Below are 27,422 nucleotides of genomic sequence, written 5' to 3'. Positions count from 1 at the left end.
CTCCCGGCGGCCGCGGGGTCTGGCACCGGAAGTCCCGGGAGGGCCGTTTCCGGCGGGCCGCTGGGCGGGGCGGGACTTCCGGCTCTGGGGGCCGTAGTCGTGTGCGTGAGGGGCTCGGTCCTCGCTGGATTCGGCGGTCCGAGCGCTCTTGCGCGGCCGCTTCCCCGGCGGCTCCGGGAGGACGAGTCCGGCAGGGGGCTGGGACCCGCCTTCGCGCCGCCGTGCGAGCCGGGAGCGCCCCCGTTGCCGCCGGGGCCTCGGCTTTCGGGGTCTTCCCCCCAGCCCGCCGCGTCCGCAGCACCCGCCGCGGGCCTGGGCCTGGTGCGCGCTGGACGCGGGAGCCTGAGGCTCGGAGCCGGGTCGGCCCGCGGGCACGTCCCGACCTGGGCGGGGCTGGTGGGGTCGCCCTCCCCTCCCCTCCCTGCCCTGTCCACGGGTCCCTTGATGGCGGCGCCCACGGACCGGGCGCAGGTGAGTGGAGGCTGGGTGGGAACTGCTGCTTCTCTGCTGGGCGGAGCGGGCTCCTGGGAGGCCGGAAGCCCAGAAGGTCCCTGGAGTTCTCTTGGCAGTCCTTTGTTTATGGCAAGTGGAACTGGCCTGCGGCTTGATTTATCTCCAGGCCTAGAACAGTGTCGGGCCTCTGACAGGTGCTCAATAAGTGGTTAAAGCATGTTCCCTCCAGGAGCGCTTATCTAACCACACCATGTGAACTATGGACCGTGTTTAATAATGTAATTATAATAATACTAGATCATCAGTTGTAGCGAAGTTACCACTCTAAAGCAAAATGTTAATAATAAAACTGTATGGGGGGGCAGTAGATGGAAACTACATTCTGCATGACTTTTCTGTAAACCTACAACTATTCTAATAAAAACTCTATATGTTTAAGCAAAAAGGAATGAATGGTGCTCCTCTTCAGGGGCTCCTGTCACACACACCATTATTCCACACTTCCTGTAGGACCTGCGATTCCCCCCGGACCCATGCAGGCAGACCACCTCCCACCTTGTCCCCATCCCTGCCTCCCTGGCTCGCTGCTCCCCCACCGCACCAGCGTCACTATGCCAATTGCTCTTCCCCAGATCGCCGCAGGGTTGCCCATTCACATCTTCTGGCTCTGCTCAAATGTCACCTGTTTGGATAGGCCTTCCCTGGCAGTTCAGGCTGGAAAAAGTATCCCGTGGCATTCTTGTTTAAGGAATCTGGCAAATTTCAGGATAATGCAGGGTTGATGTTTTCCAGGATGCTGTGGAAGCCAAAAGGAAAAATGATGACAAAAGAACCATAATAGCTGGTCTTCATTTAATCCTTGATTTGGGCTGAGGGGCAGGCATATGTATCACTTCATTTCATACTCATTTTCTCAGAGTCATAGTGTATTATTACAACTGTTTTAAATGAGAGGAAATCAAGGCTCAGAGAGGTTAAGTTACTTGCGCAGGGTCACACAGCTCTTAAGTGGCAGAAACTCAAACCAGTATGTGGACCACCGGAGTCCGTGTTTTCATATTCTTCTCTACCCACAGTAGGATGGGAAGCACTAGAGGTGACGCCTAAAATAAACTTTGCAAAGCAAGCAGTCTTCCTTCTAGCAGGTGATGCTGAGCATTGGGAGCAACTGGGGGCCAGACTTTCTAGTTAGAGGGAAGTATGTGGTCAAAGCCAAGGTATATTGATCGTTTATGGAGGCCCAAGAGGGCCTGTGCAGGTGCCATGGTTCCCCTCCACCTCCCGAGATGTGTCCTGAGGGTGAGATTGTATGATTCCTTTCTGGATATTCATCCCATCAGTAGAGGTGTTCCAGCCTGTCCAAGGCCTGTGTTGTCATGGCCACAGCCTGCATTGTCCTCTACCACTCCTGTTCCTGGTCCTGAGGTATTCTGGTCTCAGGGATATGTACTGTCAAGAGTCAGGAAAGAAAAAGAGGCTGAAGGTTTATTGTGGAATCTCCTTGGAACCTGTGAGGCCTAGAGGAGGCCAGTGGTGCTGGGAGCTGGTCCCTCCCGTGGCGTTTGCCCAGCTGTGGGTGCTTCTTCTGAGAGGTGGGTGATGACAGCTCTACTTCTCTGTCCAGGTCTGTGGGAATATATTCCGGGTTGCTGAAATAGTTAAACAGGAAAAATTAGTGGGAATGCTTCACGAGGTCATTACTGTGAATCCTTTGTAGTGAGGGAGGAATGTCAGAGTTACACAATCAGACCCTGGACCAGAGGGGTGTGTGTTCGGATCCTGCCTCTGCTTGTCAGGCACGTGACTCTAGGTGAATTGGTGGAGCTTCCTTATGCTCAGGTCTCTGACTGTGACACGGAGGTGACAATGTGTTTGCCTCATGGGCTGTGGCCAGACACCTGAGTATTTCTTTTACGAACTATTTTTTCAAATTCTCTCGATGAATTCAGATTCTCTTATTGATGAATGGGACAGATTATTAAATTGATCTGAAAATTGAGGTTCAGAGAAATGAAGTGACATTTCCAAGGTTACATGGCAAGTAAGTGCTGGTTTCAAGAATTTATTCGAACCCCAACATCTGACTTCAGAGCTGGGGCCTTCTAGTTGCTTCACAATGGCTTAAAGCCCTCAGCATGGAGCAGGCACACGCAGTGAGAACAGGGAAGCTCAGCTGCTGCCGCCGCCACCGTTACTGGTGTCATCATCATCGTCATCCTCCTCCTGTTCTTCTGACATCTGCATCTGGCAGTCCGTGGTGGATTGTCATTGTCTTGTGTCATTCTCTCTAACACCTTCCTGCACAGGAGGCTCTTCCCTCCTAAGCTGTCGTATTCTCCCCACAGCATCAACTGCACACCGGTAGACCCTCAGGGTGTGCTCAGGGGTTTGGGCCTTGAGTCTCTGAGCCTGTATCAGTGGCACGGAGACGTGCTCTAATACCATCCAACAGCCCAACTCCAACACTACTGCCTGTTTCTTCACTTTCAAGGTATGGGTGACCTTTGAGGACGTGGCCGTGACCTTCACCTCAGAGGAGTGGGGGCAGCTGGACCTGGCCCAGAGGAACCTGTACCGGGAGGTGATGCTGGAGACCTGTGGGTTCCTGGCCTCTCTGGGTAAGGCCTCGCCGCTCCACCGTGTGGGAGATCACCGTCTCCTCATTCATTCCACCCTCTTGCTCCAGCCCCAGCTGGGCGAGGAGATCCGCAGAGCCCACCCTCTCTCTTCCCCAGAGGCATTGAGTCGTGTTTTAGTCTCACCTCTTCCCGTCTGGTCTTCTTGAACCTCAAACAGGGATTGTTGGGAAGAAACATGTTCCCCCTCAAAATGGCTCACAGCCAAAGAAGAAGAATGTGTTGGATGGACAAGGAGACGTCTCACAGAATCACAGGGCCCATGAGGGACAGTTACAGGAACTGAGAGAACAGTGACTATCATGACTTGACTTCCAGGTTTCTTATCCTTGCTTCCCTCTGTGAGTCTCTTTGGGTCCCTCTGTCACATTGGCCTTGTCTGCTTTAGCGAGTTTGTGGCAGGCACTGGCTCCCCAGTCCTTATTCCTTGAGGCCTCCATATTCCTTGTCTCTGCTTCTCTCTGTATTTTTTATGTCATTTCTTTCTCTGCAGCAGCCTCTGGAGGGGTGTCTCTAAGGCCAGAAGTGGCCACCCAAGTCCACACTTCCCTCGGCCTCTCACCCCTTGCCCGGGCTAGGCTGTCTGAGGTCCAGGTTCCAGAGGAGGGTGTGACTGGCCCAGTTTAGTGGGGTCCAGTGTCCCCACAGCCCAGTTGGCAGGAGCTGTGGGTGATGGGCTGTTCTTCAGGCAGGCCCCCCAGGAGGCGCGTCCCATTAGTGCCACTCAGTATTGTTCTGAATAACACGATCTTGGTTGTGGGGCTTCTTTATTCCCTCCTGTGCCTTCACGATCATCTCATTTCCTGAGGCCAGGGCCACAGCCCTCCCCTGGTATGGGAAATCAGCTTCGTGCGGGGCTTCTCAGTAGCAGTGGTTATGCTCCAGGAGACATTTGACAATGTCTGGATGCATTTTTTGTCTTCCTGCTTGGGGTGTGAATACCACTAGCAGCTAATGGAAAGAGGCCAGAGATGCTGCTAAACTTCCTTATAATGCACAGGCATTGTTGTCTGGGTTTAGTGCTGAGTCTTTAACACTCTCCAACTATTACTGATTTCCTTTTTCAACCGAGGGAACAGCCTCCAGCTCACAGCCCTGAACAGACTGCAGGAGCTATCTGGGAGTTTTGTTTTGATTTCATTGTTAGGCTCTTGTAGTAACCTTCCATCAAGGCAAGTGCCTGCTGTGTTCCAGTTTTCCCATTTACCAGAGCAATACAAGATTATTCCCTTTTGGAAGAAACCTAAGAAAAATAATGAAGAAAACCAATTAGTAATTATCACAGCTAAGGTCCCCTCAGCGTCAACCACGTGCTAGGCCTGTTCCGGGCACCGTTCCTGCCCCCGCGTGGCCTTCTCATGGCCCCGTCAGAGTCAACGGAAGGAAAATGCGGCCAGTGCAGTGAGTTCCCGCGAGCTGTTATCCAGTCTAGAAGGCACACCTTCATTTCAGTTGCTGTCCTCTCCATTTTTTAGCAGTACAAGTCCTTTCTTTTGGGAAATGTGGTAGGAGTGAGTGATATTCGATGTTTGTGTAAATGTCTGTATTTGACCAAGTCGTTGGGAAGGATTCCCAATTTTTTGTTCTTTACTGTTCATGAAGTGCTGACAGCAGAGTCACCAAGTCTGCCCTTGCCTCTGGCCCGTGTGCTGAGGATTCAGTCCTCCTGCTCCCCTCCCTCTCCTCCCCGCTCCTGTGGCCACTCTTTCCTCCTCATTGTAGCGATTGGGAGACCAGGGTCTGGAATTGAGCTGGTGCTCAGTCCCAGCTATTTCGTAGGAGCAGTGTGGCCCTAGGTGAATTACAGAACCTTTTTGCCTCAGCTTTCTCATGCATAAAATGAGGTAGTAAGGATCGACTTCTCAGGGATGTTGGGTGGCTCTCAGGGTACTCTAGGGAAAGGGCTCAGGACAAGGCCTGCTGATCGATACCTGATCAATACCTGGCTTGTGTGTGTTGGCAGCTTAGGTCCCCACTGCCGTCACTGCTGTTATAGATATTGTCTTCATGATCAACACCATCGTGCCTGGACTCGGCCCCTCCTGGAGCAGTGTGGCATAGCCTTGTTGTTAAATAGCACAAGGGCATAGACGGTTATTCAGGGTTTCCATCTGGGCTCGGCCACTCACCAGGTAGTGCTTTTCAGCCAGTCACCTTATCTGCCTGAGCCTCAGTTACTTCATCCATGAAATGGTGCCCATCTCAGTTTATACCTTGGGGTGGGATGGGGGGAGCTGTGAGGGAATCCTAAAATAAAGTCATCATTTAGTGCAGCAGCTATAGGAGGAGCAGAAAAAACTTTGCTTAGGATGTATGTATATTTAAAAAAAAAAAAGACACAAAGTAGTGAAGACACACACCTTCATCCTGAATTAAATATTTTATATATGTCATTTCTTCTCAAAATTAGACCATAAATGTAGTTCAGTTTTTAAATGATGTAATGCCTTAGAAGTGTTTGGAATGCTCCTCGTGACATGATTGCATCCCCAGAGTGTTAGTTTTCTGTTTACTGCTAACGTTACAGATTCTTCAGTAGTGGGGCAAATTGATGAAGCACCTGGACTCAGGAGTCACACTTCAAAGAAGTCCTCTCAGGAAGTGACATCTGAACTGAGACAGAGTTTGAGCTTGGTGGAACTTGTAGGGGAGAGAACAGTGTTCCAGGTAGAGGGCCAGCATGTGCAAAGGCCCAAAGGAAGGTCTCATCCACTTTTCACTGCTCACCACTGGGCTCAGTGCCAGCCACATGGCACACATCAGTGAGCATTTGCTGAGTGTCGACGGAATGACTCTTGGGCAGTGGCTTGGGGCCTGCCATTCAAGCCCTCTGTGGGTCCCTGTGCCTGTCATTGCCTTGACAGAGTTCCCCTGTCCTCCTCCCCAGCCTTAGATGGGTGTGTGGCTGCATCTGATAGAAAACCGGTTCAGATGGGCTTCCTCCCGAAGGCAATTGATTGTCTCCCCTGGTACGAAGTGCGGAGGTGGGGCTGGCTCCCAGCGTGGTGGGTGCAACCCAGGTCCCGTTTCTTTGCTCCCTCATCTTGTCCTCAAAACAGGTTCCCTTGGCGGGAGCTGCCAGTTGCTTCAGGACAACAGGGTCAGCAGATGCCTTCATTCTGCCTTCCCGGGATAAAGGCTTTCTCTTTACAGAGAGTGACTGGCTTAGGTCCCCTGTGTGCCTCAGACTGTGATGACTGAGGATTCAGTTTGCAAGTGGATGGAAACCAGCCAGGGCTTTTCAACCTGCCCTGGAGTCCAAAATCACTGAGGGGTATTACAAATTATTGATGCCCAGGTCTTACCCTCAGGGATCTGGTTTCATTGGTCAATGATGGGTACAGGTAGTTCTGACACACAAGGAGCACTGGCTTGGGTTATTACAAAATGCCCTCTGGAAGGAGGGGGGGACATTTTGCCTGGTTCCCATGGCAGCATCTAAACAGTGTGGGGATTCTGTAGGATGATGTCAAAGGGAACTGATGCTGTCTAAACAGCTAACACTACTGTCTACAATCTTTGGAGCCCAAGGAGGTATTTGTGGCCTGGACTTTCAGGTCACAGATCAGCATTTTGTTTGCCTGTGTGGGAGCAGCTTCATTCTGAGGGCTTATTCCTGTCCTGAGGTCTCAGGCTCAATTGAGAGGTTTCTTTATTTCTCATCGAAATTCTGTGTCCTCTTTCTCCATGAACAGGATGTCCTGTTCCCACACCTGCACTTACCAGTCACCTGGAGCATAAGCAGGAACTATGGACAGTGAAGAAAGGCCTCTCCCAATGTACCTGTGCAGGTAGGCAGCTAACATCCAGGTGGGGGGTGGGTGTGGGGGTCCCTGTAGCCTTCAGGTCACAAGGAGACCACTGGTCCTGCCTTCCCTTTAAAAGCATCTTTTGTTATCTCTCTGGGGATTTGGGAGCCCTGGAGCCCTTTGACCTGTGGTTCCTCCGTCCTCCCACGCCCATCACAGTCTTCACTGCTCCTGGGGAGAAGTGTGTATTAGATAAGATCAGGCCTGGGCTACGACTGCTCGCGCTTAAAAACTGGCTTTGCCACTCCCCAGGCTTGTGATCCAGGGGAAGGTACATGATCTTCTTTTGCCTCGGTGTATACATTTGACTGAGTTAAAGCTAGCTGCTGTAAGAGAAAACTCTAAAATCTGAGTCCTTTTGAGTCAGCAGGGAGCTCAGGACCACACAGTATTCAAGGACCCAGGTGCCTTCTATGGTCAACATGTGCTGTTACAGTTATGGTTAAATAATGGTTAGGAGAGAAGTCAAAGCCACATCCACACACTTACATCCCACTTACATTCCACTGATAGGAACTAGGCATTTGGCCACACTTGGGGGCATAGGGCTGGGCAACATGGTTGAGCCTATGGTTTGGTGAACATCTACATGGTCTGCTCTGAAAAATATTAAGAATGATAGTTTTTATGTCTTGTTTCAGGGTGTAATTAGATAATCCATGAAACTGCTTAGGCACAGTACCTGACCCATAGAAAGCAGCTCAGCAAAAGTCAGCTCTCAATATCATTCATGTCCTGGTGTTAGTTGTAATGAATAACGATATCTGGCATGGCCTTCTGAACAATGAGGGAAAAGCGCCTCTCCCAGGTCCTCTCCAACTATGTTCTGCATCCCACCCTTTCCCTCCTTCTCCATCCACCCGTCTTTCTGATTGTCAATCAGACAGTCCATTGCCCAAGTGTTCCTACTCCCCTGTTGTGTAAAAACTCAAGGTGACATTTGGCCTTCTCTGCCCACATCTTGGCCACTGCAGTACTAGAGTTTCCGTGTGTGTTGAGTGGCACCACTCCAGAGTTATGCTCTCCTTCCTCCATTGGTCCCCCAGCCAGTGAGGTCTCTTTCCAGGCCCACATCAGTGCCTAAGAAAGAGCTCATGATCCTGTCCATTCCTCTCACCTGCAAAGTTTCAGGAACTTGTGCTGCCATCCAAGTAGATACAGAGACTGGACGCAACCACAGACAACTCCCTCTCTATCAGTCATCCCAAATTCTGCCCGTTTTGCATCTCATACATGCCTCCTGAATCCTTCACCTCCACTCCTTCCACCAAACTCATCCCAACACAGGGGTCCAAGCTGTCATCATCCTTGGCCTGGACAAGGCCTGTAGACCCTAGCTAGTCCCCCTCTATCTGTCTGGTGCTGCTGGTCAGCTCTGATTCCTGCCCCAGCTCTCCCAGGCACTTGTTCCAAACACTCACCAGATGCTCGGCCCCGAAGTCAGCAAATGACTGCTGACGTGTCAGCATTTTTCATGTTGAAAATAAACTCTACATCCTCATATTGCTTGATTCTCAACCCTTAAACGCTCATCTAAATTTTTCATATGTGTGCCTTCCCTTCTCACTTCCCTAGAAGAGGCCTTGCCCCCAGCCATGGCCAATGCCTGCACCAGTCCAGAGCACACCTTTTCAGGAAACTCACTTCCGTATTTATTTCCTGCCTCTTCTATAAATTTTATCCTTTCTCTTTTCAACATAATCATATACGCAAGTTCCTTACATTTGAGGAAGATAAACAAATAGCATATGAGAATGTTTTAGAAGTTTCATTTTCAGTGCTTTGTGCTATCTCATGTCTAAAAAAAAAAACCATTCATTTTGGGTTGTTTTAGTTGGGAGGTATAATGGAGAACACTGCTAAGAATATTCTTATTCATGTTTTGGGGGGGATATAAGCCCTGATTTCTGTCAGGTATATACCCAAGAATGGACTGGCTGGGTCAGAGAGTAGGTGCATGTTCAGCTTTAATGGAAACTGCCAAATGGTTTTGTCGAGTGGCTGCGCCGTTTCAGCCCCGTCAGCTGTGTGCTGTGCACCCTCATCTGCCCTTGATGCCAGCGTTCCCTTCACGCCCTGAGGCCCAGTGGTGAGTTCCTCTTGCCGAGGTCACTGCTGCCTTCCTGATTGCGCAGTTCAAGGACAGTAATGGTGAATGACGGCTGCCATCTTTTGAACACTCGCGCAGCGCCAGGCACTTGGCTGAGTGTCCTACAGGCATTTTCTCATTTAACCGTCAATGATAGCTGGAAAGCAGGAACTGAGAGTTTCTCAGTTCTCTCATGAAGAAACTGAGACTTAGAAGAGCTAAGTAATTTTTCCAAGATAATCTGATTTGATATAGGCAGGATTTGAATCGAGGTGTTCTGACTCCAGCACACACAGTTAACCTCTCGGTAAAATGAGCTCACGATACAGAACAGACTTTTCAGTCTTCATCCTCACAACGGCCCTGCAAGGGTGGCTCTGTTTTTATCTCTGCGGTTTAGAAGAAGAAATGGAAGCTTATGGAATTTGAGTGTTTTGCCAAAGACCAGAGAACTAGTATGGGGTGCTGCTGGAATTTGAGGCCGAGGTCCTTCTCCTCAGAGATCATGAACTTTATCAGAGAACTCAGGTGGCCTCTGACGTCTCTTACTGGACCTCAGGTGTACAGATTTAGATTAATCATAAACGGTGGTTTATGATGCACTGACCTCATTGGTCCATGAATGGCCCTGATTTATTTATTTATTTATTTATTTAATTGGATTGTTTGATCATTCATTTCTTTTGAAAGTAATGCACTGAATAACATTAGCCAACCCAAGACTGAGAACATTACTCATAACCAGTGTGTCTCTATCTGTATGCTTCTGTCCTTTTCCATGCCCATTCCTCCTCCACAGAGATAACCATTTGCCTGAATTATAGGTTTATCATCCCATTTCTTTTTTTTTTTTTTTTGACTTTTTAAAATTCAGTTTTATTGAAATATATTAACATATCATAAAATCACCCATGGTGTACAATCAGCTGTTCACAGTACCATCATGTAGTTGTGCATTCATCACCCCAATCTATTTTTTTTTTGTCATTTTTATTGAGATTGTTCAGATACCATACAATTATCCAAAGATCCAAAGTGTACAATCACTTGCCCCTGGGTACCCTCATACAGCTGTGCATCCATCACACTTAATTTTTGTTCAATTTTTAGAAACTTTTCATTATTCCAGACAAGAAATAAAGTGAAAGATGAAAAAAGAAAAAAAGAAAAGGAAACTCTAAACCTCCCCTATCCCTAACCAACCCCCCTCAATTGTTGACTCCTAGTATTGATATAGTACATTTGTTACTGTTTATGAAAAAATGTTGAAATATTACTAAGTGTAGTATATAGTTTGTAATAGGTATATAGTTCTTCCCTATATGCCCCTCTATTATTAACTTCTAATTGTATCGTCATACATTTGTTCTGGTTCATGGAAGCGATTTCTAGTATTTGTACAGTTGATCGTGGACATTGCCCACCATAGGATTCAGTTTTATACATTTCCATCTTTTGACCTCCAGCTTTCCTTCTGGTGACATATATGACTCTGAGCTTCCCCTTTCCACCTCATTCACACACCATTCGGCACTGTTAGTTATTCTCACATCTTGCTACCAACACCCCTGTTCATTTCCAAACATTTAAGTTCATCCTAATTGAACATTCTGCTCATACTAAGCAACCACTCCCCATTCTTAAGCCTCGTCCTGTATCTTGGTACCTTTTATTTCATGTCTATGAGTTTACATATTATAATTAGTTCCTATCAGTGAGACCCTGCAATAATTGTCCTTATGTGTTTGGCTTATTTCACTCAGTATATTGCCCTTGAGGTTTTGTCATCAACCCATTTTTTTTTTAATATGGTTTTGTTCACTCACCATACATTCCATCCCAAGTAAATAATCGATGGTTTTCTGCATGGTCATACATTTATGTGTTCACCACCTTCACCACTATCTATATAAGAGCATCTGCATTTCTTCCACAAGGCAGGAGGGAGAGTCAAAGAAGGTAGAGAGGCAAAAGAAAGAAGAAACAAAAAAAATGACAGCTAGGAAGCAGCAAAAGGAAAAATAACCTTAAATCAAAGTAGGATAAAGACTCAGACAATACCACCAATGTCAAGTGTCTAACATGCCTCCCCTATCCCCCCCCCCTATCTGCATTCACCTTGGTATATCACCTTTGTTACATTAAAGGAAGCATAATACAATGATTCTATTAGTTACAGTCTCTAGTTTGTGCTGATTGCATCCCTCCCCCAATGCCTCCCCATTTTTAACACCTTGCAAGGTTGACATTTGCTTGCTCTCCCTCGTAAAAGAACATATTTGTACATTTTATCACAATTGTTGAATACTCTAGATTTCACCAAGTTACACAGTCCCAGTCTTTATCTTTCCTCCTTTCTTGTGGTGTCTCACATGCTCCCCATCTTCCTCTCTCAAACGTATTCATAGTTACCTTTGTTCAGTGTACTTACATTGTTGTGCTACCATCTCCCAAAATTGTGTTCCAAACCACGCACTCCTGTCTTCTATCACCCTGTAGTGCTCCCTTTAGTATTTCCTGTAGGGGCGGGTGTCTTGTTCACAAAGTCTCTCATTGTCTGTTTGTCAGAAAATATTTTGAGCTCTTCCTCATATTTGAAGGACAGCTTTGCTGGATACAGGATTCTTGATTGGTGGTTTTTCTCTTTTAGTATCTTAAATATATCACACCACTTCCTTCTTACCTCCATGGTTTCTGCTGAGAGATACGCACATAGTCTTATGAAGCTTCCTTTGTATGTAATGGATTGCTTTCCTCTTGCTGCTTTCAGGATTCTCTCTTTGTCTTTGACATTTGATAATCTGATTATTAAGTGTCTTGGCGTAGGCCTATTCATATCTCTTCTGTTTGGAGTACGCTGTGCTTCTTGGATCTGTAATTTTATGTCTTTCATAAGAGATGGGAAATTTTCATTAATTATTTCCTCTATTATTGCTTCTGCCCCCTTTCCCTTCTCTTCTCCTTCTGGGACGCCAATGATACGTACATTATTGTACTTTCTTTCATCCTTGAGTTCCCGGAGACGTTGCTCATATTTTTTCATTCTTTTCTCCATCTGCTCCTTTGCGTGTAGGCTTTCAGGTGTTTTGTTCTCCAGTTCCTGAGTGTTTTCTTCTGCCTCTTGAGATCTGCTGTTGTATGTTTCCATTGTGTCTTTCATCTCTTGTGTTGTGCCTTTCATTTCCATAGATTCTACTAGTAGGTTTTTTGAACTTTTGATTTCTGCCGTATACATGTCCAGTGCTTCCTTTACAGCCTCTGTCTCTTTTGCAATATCTTCTCTAACCTTTTTGAATTGATTTAGCATTAGTTGTTTAAATTCCTGTATCTCAGTTGAAGTGTACGTTTGTTCCTTTGACTGGGCCATAACTTTGTTTTTCTTAGTGTAGGTTGTAATTTTCTGTTGTCTAGGCATGGTTTCCTTGGTTATCCAAATCAGGTTTTCCCAGACCAGAACAGGCTCAGGTCCCAGAGGGAAGAAATATTCAGTATCTGGTTTCCCTGCGGGTGTGTCTTAGAAAATTGCTCCACCCTTTGATGCCTCAGGTCACTGTGCTTTTCTGCCCAGCAGGTGACGCCTGTTAGCCTATAATTCTTGACTGGTGTGAGGAGGTGTGGCCGTGTTCCCCCAGGCTCTGGGGTCTGGTTCTGAATGGAAAGGGCCCCACCCCTTTCCTCCTAGAGAAGACAGACCCCCCCAGGTGGAGGTCATTAGCATTTCAATGGTCTCACTCTCTGCTTGTGGTGTCTCCACCCTTCCCCGAGTCACAGCCCTGGAAACTGAAAATGACTGGGGCATTCTCCACTGAGCCAAAAAAGAAACAGATAGTCCCCTTCAGACCCAGTCCAAGACAACCCTCCAGCTCTCCCAGGTCAGTTGTCACCCAAAGCCTCTGTCTGTTTTTTGGGGCTGCGTACCTGTAGTGAGCAGTTCACACTCGCTACTTAAAACCCCAGTTGGAGCTCAGCTGAGCTGTATTCGCTTGCTGGGAGAGAGCTTCTCTCTGGCACCACGAGGCTTTGCAGCTCGGGCTATGGGGGAGGGGGTCTCCCGACGTGGTTCCGCAGGTTTTACTTACAGATTTTATGCTGTGTTCTCGGGCATTCCTCCCAATTCAGGTTGGTGTATGATGAATGGATGGTCTCGTTTGTCCCCCCGCAGTTATTCTGGATTATTTACTAGTTGTTTCTGTTTTTTTGTAGTTGTTCCAGGGGAACTACTTAGCTTCCACTCCTCTCTATGCTGCCATCTTGCCTGAGTCTCATCCCATTTCTTTTTGAGGTGTGAAAGGTTTTACATATAAATTCAATGTCTTTATTGTGTGTGTGTGTGTGTATGTGTATATATATATATATGCACATCTTCAGATTTTCTGTTCCTTTTGTCAGTTTCGGTCATGTCTTTCAAGGAATTTGTCCATTTCATTTTAAGTTGCCAATCCAATATTTTTCAAAATAATTTTATGATACGTGTGTAAGTGTGTGTATGCCCAATTGGTGTATTGTGTATTTTTAACTCCTTTTTAAATTTCTTTAAAATGGGGTTTTAGTTGATGTTTTCTGGGATATGTTTTTTTTAATTCAGTGTTTTAAATTCATGATGTATGTAGCTGTAGTTCATTCATTTTTGTGGTTTTTTTTTTCTGCTAAAATATTCCATTGCATGTCTGAATCACTGTGTATTTGTCTATTTTCTGGCACATGTAATTACTTACAGTTTTTCATTGTCACACAGTCCTGCCATAGACATTCATATATATGTCCTCACGTCCTCATGCACATATACAGGGCTTTTTCATGACAGTGTTACAAGGAGTGGGATTATTGGGTTTGAACATAGCTAATGTTCAGCTTTATAGGATAATGCCCATTGTATTCTAAAGGGTTTACCAATTTATACTTCCACCAGAAAAGTGCGAGTTTCCATTGATCCATATCCTGTCCAATACTTGATATTATACGGCTCCTTAATTTTTGCCAGTCAAGTGAGTACAACATGGTAACTCATGTGGTCTTGATTTGCCTTTTTTTCACTGCTAAGGAGATTGAGCACCTTATAACAATGATTTTTGGCCAATCTGTATCTTCTGTGAAATGCCATTTCATGATAATTGCCTTTTTTTTTCTATTAACCTGTTTGCCCTTCTCTTTTCGAATTTTAGGGACTCTTCGTACATTCCTGATACTAATCTTTTATCAGTTTTATGTGCTGCGAATATATTCTTCTAGATACCGATCTTTCTTTCACTCTCTTTAGACTGTCTTTTGTTGAACCATTCTGATTTTAGTGTAGTCTAGTCTAATTTGTCTTTTCCTTATAATTAGTGATTTTTGTGTCCTGATTAGCAAATCTTTCTTTACCTCAATACCAGAAAGATATTCTTGTTTATTTTATAATAAAGTTTAAAATTTTGCCATTTAGCATTTGTCTTTATTGAGTTGGGGATAATTGCAAGTACAGTGTGAGTTAGGAATGCAATTTTTTCCCCATGTGCATTACCAATTTTTATAGCCCCACTTACTAGTCCCCTTTTAGTGCTGAGCTGCTGAGCCTTCTCTGCCATATACCAAAGCTCTGGGTGTGTGGGAATCTATTTCTGAGCACTCTGTTATTTTTTCATTGCCACATTTTCTTTTCCCTGTGCTGGTATCACATACCCTTGATGTCTGTAATTTCAAAGTAATTCTGTTATCCGATAAGGAGGTCTGCTCTCCTTATTTTTCTTGAGGGATATTTTTGGTCTTTGCTCTGTCATATATTTCTAGAGTCAACTAGTGAAGTTCCATGATAAGCCCAGCTGGGATTTTATATGGAAGTCTACTGAATTTATATGTTAATTTATGTAGAATTTCAACTTTATATTACAAAGTTCTTCATTTATATAAATCTTCTTTACTATCTTGAAGTAAAGTTTTATAGTTTTCTCCATCAGACTGTGGCTACCATTTTAGTCATTTCATGTAGTTGTTCCTCAGGCATTATGTCCATCCAGATCCTGCTCACTTTTGCCTTATAAGTCCTGCCCTGAGAGTAGCAGTGGCCATCCTTACTGTCACTTAAGTCAGAACCTTGGGAATCAGCTTTCCCTTTCCCCCACATGTCTCTGCATTCTCATCAACACCATCCTCCCATGCACTGCACTTCCCTGGATTCTCTCAAGACTCTATGGCTCTGTGTCTTCTGTTTCCTAAGGCTGAGATGCCTTTCTCACTTTCTCTATCTGGCAACTTCTCCTCTCCTTTGGAATGCAGCTCACGAGGCACCCCCCCGGGAATCTCCCTGATCTCTTCCTGTCTCCCTGCTGGGCTGCACTGGGGGCCTTGTCCCTAGGCGCTGATAGCATCCTGAGATGTCCTGGCTTAGAGGAGACTTGCCACACTCATTGTCATCATTACCTTGTCTATCCATCTCCAGTCTTGACTGTGAGCAAGAGTCTCTACTCCAGACCCTCTGTCCCCTGTTGCAGGCTCTTCCTCTGGATTTCTCTCTAAAGGTTTCAAGAGTGTAGAGCCAGAGAAGAAAGAACTTGCAAGCCTGGGTTTCAGAAATTTCAAAATACAGTAGGCGCAGAGGCATTGTTTCCTTCCATCTTCATGAGCTCACTGAAATGATGATTTTGATTCTTCTGAGTTGCCATCACTAATAGGCCTTTGTGTGATTGGATTCTCTTCAGGTGACTGTAGAAAATCAAAGATAACTGACTCTACCACATCTCACCTGCTGTTGTCTGATGAAGCCTCACTCCAGGAACTACTGACACAGGGTTTCTCAAGGGACTCCAGGTTGGGGCGAGCCAGGTATCAAGAGGCACCATCGAAAGTTCAAGAAGAGATCATGAGGCCAGGGATAGACCCCCAGAAAGAGACATTCCCTGGGAACATAGGCCCCGAACTTAATGATAAATGGACAGATGAAAGTGTACACTCAAGGATTGTACAGGAGCAAGTCTCTCCAAGAGATGCTCTCCATGAACATGACTCAGAAGGATCAGGTGAAGATCCCTTGATTCATGAAGGGAGAAATCCCTATAAATGCAAGGAATGCGGGAAAGAATTTGGCAAGAATTGTCTCCTTGTTCGACATGAGCAGATTCACACTGGCGGGAAGCGCTATGAGTGCACGGAGTGTGGGAAAACCTTTAGCAAGAGCACACACCTCCTTCAGCACCACATCATCCACACTGGGGAAAAGCCCTATAAGTGCATTGAGTGTGGCAAGGCCTTCAACCGCAGGTCACACCTTATAAGGCATCAGAGGATTCACACTGGAGAGAAGCCTTACAAGTGCAGTGAATGTGGAAAGGCCTTCACCCACCGCTCTACTTTTGTCTTGCATAATCGGAGTCACACAGGAGAAAAACCCTTTGTGTGCAAAGAATGTGGGAAGGCCTTTCGTGATAGGCCGGGCTTCATCAGACACTACATCATCCATACTGGTGAGAAGCCTTATGAGTGCTTTGAGTGTGGGAAGGCCTTCAACCGCAGGTCATACCTCACATGGCACCAGCAGATCCATACTGGAGTGAAACCCTTTGAATGCAACGAATGCGGGAAAGCCTTTTGTGAGAGTGCAGACCTCATTCAACACTACACCATCCACACTGGGGAGAAGCCATTCAAGTGCATGGAGTGTGGGAAGGCCTTCAACCGCAGATCACACCTCAAGCAACACCAGCGGATTCACACTGGGGAGAAGCCCTATGTGTGCGGTGAATGTGGAAAGGCCTTCACCCACTATTCCACTTTTGTCTTGCATAAAAGGACTCACACTGGAGAAAAACCTTTTGAGTGCGAAGAGTGTGGGAAAGCCTTTGGCGATAGGGCAGACCTCGTTCGGCACTACAGCATCCACACTGGAGAGAAGCCCTATGAGTGCATGGAGTGTGGGAAGGCCTTCAGCCGCAGGTCGCACCTCACGAGGCACCAGCAAACTCACACTGGAGAGAAGCCCTATGAATGCATCCAGTGCGGGAAAGCCTTTTGCCGGAGCACCAACCTCATTCGACACTCCGTCATCCACACTGGAGAGAAGCCCTATGAGTGTAGTGAATGTGGAAAGGCCTTTAGTCGCAGCTCATCCCTCACTCAGCACCAAAGGATTCATGTTGGGAGAAACCGTCTCAGTGTAACAGATGTGGGAAGACCTTTCCCAAGTGGGCAGACTTCAGTCAACATCCCAAAACTCCTAATGAGGAAAGACTTCTTGAATATAACTACTGAGGAAAATCTTTGGCCAGAGGAAAGAGCATCTGATCGTTCACACCAAAGAGAAACCCCACAAGGGTCATCACTGTGAAAAAGTGTTGTGTGACAGATCATTACCTGCCACCTAAAGAGTTGTATTAGAAATGGACCCCATCAGGACCCTTGTTATACATGTCAGAATTGATCCAGGAGAGAGACCCAGTGATTATTGTGCACTTAGGAAAACCATCACCTGCATCTTTCCCCTTAGTTTTCTCTGCAAAGTTATCTCAGGAATGTTTTTTCAAAGGAAGAGGATATGGAAGGGAAAAGAGAAAGAAATGCAAGCACAGCTTCTTTTCGGCATCCCTGCTAACCCTGTGACAATTTCTCATCCCTTCCTGATTTTATTTGTTGAGAGGGAGGTGTTTCAGAGGTAAATTGGCTACATCCCCTTTATTGTCTTATATGTGCATTCACTGCTATCTGGTGCCAGGAGAGTTAGACATTTGAAGGTAGATCTGAAAACATTTCCTGAAGGCTTTCCTTGTTCTACAACATTGTGTCTACCCTTAAGAAGCATACATCTCTGAGAAATGTGAAGGCTTGAGGCGTGAAATGTTTTTATATTTAAGGAGCTATCAATATATATACAAAGGGGCATATTTTACTCTGCCACTTAAGCCTGTTTAAGGCTTTGATTTTTAAAAACCAAAACTTTTTTAATGGGGCATTTAACCATCCACACTCCCATTTTTTCTTGATCCCAGTCTGCTCAGTTTTTTTTTTTTTTTTTTTTTTTTATCATCTCTGTGATTTGAGGGTGGTAGTGCAGCTGTTTGATCTTCCCAGTTGAGTCTTAATTCTTTCCTCTCAATGAGGTTTCTCTCCTTCTTTAATCCTTTGTAGAGGCTTTCCCAAGTCCACCTCAGCAGTTTTCTAGGGGTTGAATTAGGGCTAGAACAAAATAAAACATGTAACTAAATTAAGTTAAAGGATAATGATAACATCAGAGAAATAATCATGGAGAATGAATCTTATTTTTATCCTTATAAAAGATTATTTGAAGACTGTGATCACATGCTGTAAAGCGATGGGAATTTTCATAGGCAAACCCTCATATGTACTTGCAGGCAATGTGAGTTCCACAATTATCACCATGAACTCAGTCCCATGATGCACTCTCTGGTTGGAGTATTTTGGAATTCTTCCTCTGGTATATTCTTTGAGCTGTTTTTTGAGCTATATGTGATAGTATTTCGTTGAAAAGTGCATTGTACAGACATAAAAATAATCATGTACCACTTTGAATCCTTAGAGTCTTTTAATTGACCACCTGTGTAGTCTTACATCACCATTATGAGCAGAAGCTATTTTGTGTTCCTTTAACCTATCCTTTATTGCAAAGACTCCTTTTGTCTTTCAGTAAAAAATTAGGCATATTTGTGTTGGTCTATTTCTTGGTTTTCTGTACTCTTCCATCACTCTGTGTGTCTAACCTCTGCCAGTACCACACCATCTTGTTTATTCTGTTTTGTTTATCTTAAAGTGTTAATCTTAATTGTGACTCTTATCTCTTTATGCTTCATTTTAAAAATCGATTTGACTATCCTACTTCCTTTGGATTTCTATATAAATTTTAGAATATGTTGGTCTGTATATCCAAAATATCTTGTTGGGATTTTGACAGAGATTGCATTAAACCTCTCCAAGCCTTGGTGTCTAGAGTTTTTACTGGAGCTCATGTAGACATAATTGACCTACTGCATAGCTGACCTCAGTTGCCAGCCTCTGCAGATGTCGAGCTGATACTGTGTGGCCCGGGGCCCCCCACCATAAAGCATGTTGTTAGCTTAGACTAGCATGGCCCAAGGCCCCCAGGGAAACAGTCACTCTCAAAAGGCAAGATGGTCCAAGAGTTTAGAGGTTACCTCCCATGAGTTGGGGACAAGGAACCTAACCTTTCTTTGGGCAAGATGAATTATTTACTGTGCAGGCCATCCCCAGGCCCTTGGATTCAGCTCTCTTACAGTGGAGTGATATTTGAGCATCTACCATTTAGCATTTATGTAACAGATATAGCAATAGTATCGGTATGAAAGTGCCGTACGGTTGGAGGAGCCACTGTGAGATAGAGATAGATTTAAAGAAAAACTAATCTAGCCAATAAAGCCATTACATACAGTATCATATTTTTTGTACTAATTTGATTACTTTTCTCCCCTTGATCTACTGCTGTTTGTATCTTATGATAAACATGTGCAGAACTGTTTAGTATGCAAATTAGCCGGTGGCTTCCTAAATCCACTTCTTCCTCAGACTGGGCTGAGGAGGCTTGAGCTTAGTCTGCCTGTACACTGATCATCAGTATCACAGTTATCAATTATCCTAAGATTTGTTTACATAAGGAAGTTGAGTCTTAACTGGTAAGACCCACATTATACTGTATTGCAGTACAGCAGTAGATGTAACTTGAAAAGTAAGGGTCAAAAGATACTGGCATATTACTAGCATCCCGCTGAATCATTAACAACTGATCCATCATACCATATCACATATCAAAGACATCTTCCAGAACAATGACATTCAGGTTTGTAGGCTTCCGTTTGACTTTAACAGGTTCCCAAAATGGGCTGTCTCCAGAAACCTATGGCTTCACCTTTCCAGGCATCTGGTATAATTGAGCTAAGACAATACCACCTCTTGATCTGAGACTCTCTCAGAGCGCTGATGTAATACTGGATTTCCTTCTTTGCATAAGAATGCATTCTTTCACTCTCAACTACTGTTTCTCTTCTCCATTTTTCATTGTTTTTTAACCAGACTTTTCCACCTTTTGAAGGGACATCAGGTTTGGCCAGATTGCTAGCCGCAGTGCTAGCCTAGCAAGTGTCTCCCCCTAAATGCTCTCTTTTTACAGGGTAAGATTGCATAGGTACAAAGTTAGTGGGCCATATCCACCACGGCAATACAGCTGCAATCATTGTCGATCCTAGTTTTGCCAGATGGCATGAAGGCAGGACTCCTGGCCTCGCCTTGTAGAAGCGCAGGTGGTGGTCTGTGCTTGCTGGCTGTGGTGGCTGGAGCCCTGGGCGAGGAACTCTCCAGGCAGTTCTTTGGGCACAAGCAGGAATACCCAGTAAGTAGGATAAGGCCACCTTCATGCCTGGGACCAAGAAGCCACCTTTTCACAGAACAGCTCCCCTCTCAGGCTCTGTGTCCCTGATTGTGGGACAGGTGACCTCGTGCAGGGTGTCCGCTGAACACTTACCAGGGCATTCTGCTCTCTGGAACTTCCACACCCATGTCCTGTCTGTGGCCCTCAGAGGGGTACCTGGGCCCTAGTACACATATTAAATGGGAGGAATTGAGGGTCAATTGCCATGGTCATCTAGTGGTCACCCCACCCAGGGTAGGTATCTGCTGAGCCTGTGGAACCTGCCTCGATTGCTAGCTCATCATGGCCTTGCTCTGTCCACAGGGTCCCGTGATGGCAGAGATAACCACCGATGGTCTCAGCTCAAGTGAGTAGAGTCCGTGTCCTCACCCCCTTGGGCCTTCACCCTCATGGTCTTGGAGCTTCTATAAGGGATGTTGGTGTCTTGGATTCTTCTCTCCTCTCCCTTCACCTGTGTCTCGGGTCCCTGGGGAGGTGACTCACCCCCACCCAGGGACCTGGATCCAGGCCAGACGTTATATGGAGAGGTTCCGAGTTCTGGCAATCAATGGCATGAGGTGTGGAAGGGTATCTCTGACACAGGAGCCACCATATGCAAATGCTTGGAAGTGAGAATCAGTTGGGAGTGCTCAGGAGGTCACAGGTCTCCTTAATTTTTGGTGCTCACAGAGGACAGGGAAGCAGGAGAGAGGCCTGAAACGGTGAGAACTGGGCCTCTATTCTGAGGGTGGTGGGAGATGTGAGAGTTGAGCTGTGACTCGGGTGTTAACAGGCTCTCTCTGGCTGTTCCCTACTGGAAACCAGACTGTGGACATGGAGGAGGCTACTACGGTAGGCCGTGTGAGTGTCCGTGGTGGCTGTGGGGATGGGAGAAGTGGTTGGACTTTGTTTCTTGTTTATTAAGTAGGGCCGGTGAGGTTTTCTGATGTGAAAGGTTAGCAAGCGAAGGGAGGAGTCAGGGATGACTCCAAGGTTTTTGGCCTTAGCAGGTGGAAGGATGGAAATGTAATCAACTGAGGCGGGACGATCCATGGGTAGGAGTAATTCTCCATGGCTGTATCAAGGATTTGGTTTTGCCCAGCTTGAGTTTAAGAAAGTCCCAAAGAATTTGCTCTGTAGCTGCTCATTGAATTGTGCCTTGAAGGTCTTCACCGTTCTGTATATACCTTGTACTGCATAACAGGGAGGGGACTGAGACTGCAGAACTGTAACCCATAACAATTTTTGAAATTACCTATATAACTGCTTGTTGAGCTGCACGTCGAGAGATGACACCTTTCTATATGTATATTTTACAATAATGGAAATGGCTTAAGTGGTGGAACCGTGACCCATGACATTCTTTGAAATTTGCTCTCTAACAACTTGTGAAATCGTACTTTGAAAGTTACCACTGTTATGTATATATGTTAAAGTTCACAATAAAACAGACAAACAAAAAGAAGACATCCCAGAGACCCCTGAGCTGAGGATTTAAGTGGGGAACTAGATACACAGGTCTTGAGTTTCACAGAGGGGCTCAGGTTGGAGAAGTCCGAAGGATGATGGCTGCGGGCCAGGGCGGACCTGCGGGGCAGTGGTAGATGGGAGTGTCTTTACTTCACATTGTCACTGTCATTACAGGATGAGGAAGAGGAGCACAGGGGCCGTGGGCTGGTCTCACTTGGGCACTGGGGTGGTGGTGGTGGCCACGAAGGCCTGTGAGCACACTCTACGTGGTGTGTGCAAAGTGGCAGGTGGGGGTGCTGGGAGAGTGTGGTCTTTTGCCAGATAGTCGCCTTTCCCTTGCCTAGGACAGTCTCACCTAGAACATGTTGTCCTTAGCCACTCTTGTTTCCTGGTCCTTAAAGGATTGATGCTTCAGGGTCACATGACATCAGGACTCATGAAGGAAAAAGCAGCTCATTGTCGAATCTCCCATGAAGGACACAGGAAGCTGGGGGAATCCAGAAGGATGGAGCAGCTGTTCCAGATGGCCCCTTGGTGCCCCTCCTATGGGGTGGATGGGGACTCCTCCACCATGTGGAGTGATCGGAACTGCTCTGCATCCATGTCACGGGGTTCCCTGTGGTGGGGGGGGAACGGGGGGCTTCCATCAGCCCTGCATCGCAAGAGCCTTGGGTCCCTCTGGACCTTTATGTTTGGCCAGCGACAGGCTCTCTTCCTGTCCTCCTGCCCTCCTGCCCCCAAGGCCAGTGCACTGCCTCTGGTTTCCTGGGCATTGGTGACCTTTGAGGACTTGGTTGTGACTTTACCCATGAGGATTGGGGGCAGCTTAATGTGGCCCAGAGGACCCTTTCCTGGAGGTGATGCTCAGACCTGTGGGCGTCTGGATTTGCTGGGTGAGTCTTCGCCTGTCCTCCATGCAGGGGCCCTGCAACCTTCTTCACCCCACCCGCACTGCAGGCCACAATCCTGGTTAAAAGGCTTCTTTGTTCCCCGACGCATGCTTACTTTCCCTTGTTTCCTAAGGCCTGGGCCGTGATCCTTCTCTTTGTGCAGGAGGTGATTTTAGGGCGTTCAGAGTGTGGCAGCAACTGGCATGGAGGTCCCCCCTGAGAAAGCCGCTCCTTTCCCCTTCTCTTTCCCACCTCCTGATTCGTGGCAAGAGAAATTCTAGATTCAGTGGTGAGACATGGGTGCTCCCCTAATTGTTGCTCATTTCCCAAGTCAGCCGAGGGTGCAAGCGCCAACCCACAACCCTGAGATGGCCATGCGAGCTGCAAAACGCTACTGGTGAGCCTCAAAAGACTTGGTCCCTAGACTGGGTTCCTGAATGAGAAGATGCAATATCTTCAGTAATGTAAATTCTCCCAATTCATTTAATTTTGTAAAATTGTAATGCATTTATAATGTTTGGCACAGTCTTTGGGGCTTGAATGTTAACTTTGGTAACTTTGTTAGCTTTGGTCTTTCTTTTGGGATTTGAGTTCCGGGAAGCAGGGCACAGTGACTGAGCACTTGGACTTGGAAGAAGGCATACAAGCCTGGCCGACTTGTGTTAGTTGTGTGCTGTAAACTGCTTCCTGTGTGCTGAGAACTCCCACATCCCCTCTGGCTACTCCTGGAGCTGTAGACTGGAAAGTCCAACAGCTGCCCTGGCCTTCCAAAGGCTGTTCTCTCATCTGCAGCTTGGGGTCCCCTTCAAGCTAATGTTCTTGCCAGCACCATTCAGTTCTTTGCAGGCTGTCGGCCCGAGGGCCCTGGTTTTTCTCTGGCTGTCAGCCAAGGACACCTCCCCTCCCCCCGTTCCCTCCCATGTGACCCTCTCCATAGACAACTCACAACGTCTCACCTTCAGAGTCCTCAAGAGAGAGGGAGTCCTGCAAGACAATGCCATTATCATCTGTCCGCTCACCCCCAGGCCTGGACCATGAGGAGAGGTCTCCCCATCCCAGCCTCTCCCCTTGGGTTTCCCTTTAAAGGTGTCAAGAGTCCAAAGACCAGGAAAGAAAGAAATTGTAAACCTGGGTCTCAAACATATCAAAATACAGCAGGCATTAGGGGCACTGTTTTCATCCTCATTTTCACATTGAAGTGATTGTGTTTCTTCTGAGTTGGCATTGCTAATGGCTCTTTTGTGTATCCAGTTCCTTTTAGGCGGAGAAACCAAACCCAAGACCAGAAAGCCTACCACTTCTCAGCCTTGCTTGTCTGTGGGAGCCTCACTCCAGGCACAGCGGGCTCAGGGACTGTCAAGGGGATCCAGGTTGGGCAACCGAGGGGATGGGCTGGACCATCACAATTATGGGAAGGGTGCTTGGGCCCAGGGGCAGTTTCTCAGAAAGCACCTCCTCAGGAAGATGAGCCCTGAATGCAGTGGTTTGGATCCAGTGATAGTCTGAGCTCAAGAGTTTCACAGAAGCAAATGTCTCCAGGAAATGCTCTCCATGAATGTGACTCAGACCAGCTAAAGACCCCGAGATCCACTCAGGGAAGAAACCCTAAAATGCAGGGGATGCAGGAAAGGGCTTATACATTTGCATCTTCTTCCACATCGGTGGATTCATGCTGGAGGGAAACCCTGTGAATGCAGTGAGTGTGGGAAAGCCTTGTGAGAGGGCAGACCTCAGTCAACACGTGAGGATTCACCCTGGGGGAAGCTGTTTGAGTGTTGCCGGTGTGGGAAGGCCTTGACCCAACACTCTACTTCTGTGCTGCTTAATCAGACCCACAGAGGAGAAAAACACTTTGTGTACAAAGAATGCATGAAAGCCTTTTGTGATAGGCCAGCCTTCCTTCAGCAGTGTGCCATTCTCACAGGAAAGAAGTCCTACAGGCATAATGAACATGGAAAGACCTTCATCTTCCTCTCTGATTTTTCTGGCATAATAGAATGCACACAGGAGAAAACCCCTTTGAGTCAAAGGATGTGGGAAATCCTTTCTTGACAGCTCTTCCCTAATTCAACCCCTGAGCAGTCACACTGGTGAGAACTCCTATGAGTGCAGTGAATGTGGAAGAGCTTTCAGCCCTAGCTCATCCCTCACTCAGCACCAAAGGATTCACACTGGAGGGAAACCCAGAGATGTGGGAATGCCTTTTGCAAAGGGGCCCACCTCAGTCAACAACAGAGAACTCATACTCCGGAAAGACCTTTTGAATGTAACTACTGAGAAAATCTTTTAGCCAGAGGAAATATCTTACTTGCCATCTGAACATTTATACTGAAGAGAAACTCCATAAGCATCATTGTTGTGAGAAGACCTTCTGCGGCATACTTTCACTTATTGTCATTTAGAGTCATACTGGAAATTGACCCAGCCTAGAACTTTATTCTACCCCAATGGTAACATTTTGCAAAGCTATATATATTTAAAACTACTGAAATATTGGCATTGATAGAATCTACTGATTTTATTCATATTTCTCAAGTTTTACTTTCTATACAGTTTTATCACCTGTGTTGGTTCATGAATCTACCATCACATGCAAGATGCTGAACAGCTCCAACACCACAAGGATCTCTCCTACTGCCCTTCTATAATCACACCCACTTCCCTCCCCTCCCCCACATCCTCATCCCCTGGCAGACCTATTGTGGTGGGACCTTTTGGATAGGCTGTTTCAACTGGGATGTGACCCACCCAGTTCAAGGTGGGTCTTAATCATTTACTGGAGCCCTTTATGAGAGGATAAGAGGAAGAAACACAGAGAGAAAGCACGGAGAGATGAGAAACACTCAGAGAAGCAAGAAGGACCCCAAGGAGTTGAGAGAGAGCGCCACTGAAACCAGCACCCAGGAGAGAAGGACCAGCAGATGTCGCCAAGTGCTTCCCATGTGACAGAGGAACGCAGGATGCCAGCAGCCTTTCGTCAGAGAAGCAATCCTCTTGTTGATGCCTTAATTTGGACATTTTCATGGCCTTAGAATTGTAACTTGTAACTTCATAAATTCCCATTGTTAGAAGCCAGCCTATTTCTGGTATATTGCATTCCGACAGCTTTAGCAAACCGAAAGACGTAGACACACCATGGGACATATACAGACCAGTGAGGACTCTACACCCAGGAACACACACAGGGCTACACAAAGATATAAAGGCAGATGTGCACATGCCTAGGGACACACATAGGAGACACAAAAAGCTATGTAGACACAAATACAGAAAATCCCCATGGGACATACATACAAGGGTAGAAGGAGTATATATGGACTGAAGACACACAAACCCATGAAGACAGATTGGTAAAGACACAGAAGGACATAAAAGGACACTGATGAGCAACAGCCAGATGCACTTATAGGCACAAATGGATGCAGATACACAAGGAACATCAACACACACTGGGTAATGGAAAGAAACCCCTGGACACACAAAGAGTATACTCAGGGGAACACAAGGACAGAGACAGATACATTCTGAGAGAGGTACACATGTATCTATCCAAAGGTAGACATCCACAGATGCAGATGTACAAATGGTTATATGTGTATAGACACATCTATCCACAGGTAGACACACACAAGATCCCATTCACCCTCAGACACATTCACAAAGACTTCCCTCATGTAGATAATAAGCTCTATAGACATAGGATGTGCTGGTAAATGTTTAACACCTGCTTTCCAGGCTGTGAAAAAACACATAGATGTACAGAAGTTCATTACAAATTTTACTGATTATGGATGTGTAGGACACAATTTACAAATGGTAGTAATATATGCAGTGGTCTCTTATAAATTCCATATAGCCAATTAATCCTCACCTAATGCTTTCATTAATTTTTTGCTGAACTCTTGTGTCAAGATGTGTACTAAATTCAACCAAATTTTTAATATTATAACTAAGTAAATCCAACTCTGGGTATGTATCCATTGAAATAGTGCATTTTCTGTCCAAAATGCTATACATTAAGGTTTACAACAGCATTATTCCTAATAACCAGGAACTCAAAGCAATACACACAGCCATCAACTGGAAGATGCTTCAATAAATTGTGATACGGTCACAAAATGGAGCAAAACAGCAATTAAAACTGCTTCATGCAACACACAGATGAATCTCACAGGAAAAGCACATTGAATGACAGCAGTATAAGCAGTACACGCTGTAGAGTTCTCTAGATAAGTTCACGAGTGGGCAAACCTAATACGTGATGATAAGGGCAGAATAAAGGTCACCTTTGTGCAGGGTGTGCTGCTTTGAAGCTGTTATGAACCCCAGAAGAGCCCTGATCTTTTAATCTAATCCTGTGGGGTGGGACTTTTTGATTGAATGTTTCCATGGAGATGTGACCCACCCAACTGTGGGTGAGACTTTTTGATTAAAGTATTTCCATTGAGGTGTGAACCCATCTATTCAGGGTGGGTTTTGATTAGTTTACCTGAGTCCAGAGCTCATGGAGAGAAGGAGCTCAGAGAAGTTGAGACATTTTGGAGAGAAGCTAAGATGTGTAATCCAGATTTTGTCCCAGGGAGAAGCTAAGAGCTGACACAGACCCAGATGCTTGGAGATGCAGACAGAAAGAAGTTTGGAGATACTAAGCTAAGAAATGAAGCCCCAGGGAAGCTAAGAGAGGATCCCCAGATGCTTAGAGAAATGCTGTGAAAGAACAAGCAAGTATACACA

The 27,422-nt window shown here is 46.1% G+C and overlaps 1 protein-coding gene across 1 annotated transcript; it reads left to right on the top strand.

Moving 5' to 3' along the window:
- The first annotated feature begins 62 nt into the window (after positions 1-62).
- On the top strand, positions 63-27,113 carry LOC119520947 (zinc finger protein 543-like). Its single transcript, XM_037818832.1, is given in 7 exon segments — positions 63-471; positions 2,945-3,071; positions 6,785-6,880; positions 15,662-17,095; positions 17,098-17,607; positions 20,653-20,695; positions 23,940-27,113. Coding segments are annotated over 5 exon segments (1,794 nt in total). The 5' UTR covers positions 63-444; the 3' UTR covers positions 17,208-17,607; positions 20,653-20,695; positions 23,940-27,113.
- Positions 27,114-27,422: the final 309 nt, after the last annotated feature.

This window comes from Choloepus didactylus, chromosome 27, assembly GCF_015220235.1.
Source record: "Choloepus didactylus isolate mChoDid1 chromosome 27, mChoDid1.pri, whole genome shotgun sequence".
Lineage (NCBI taxonomy): Eukaryota > Metazoa > Chordata > Mammalia > Pilosa > Megalonychidae > Choloepus > Choloepus didactylus.
Note: the sequence above shows the minus strand (reverse complement) of the source record. Positions and strands in the feature narration are given on the sequence as shown.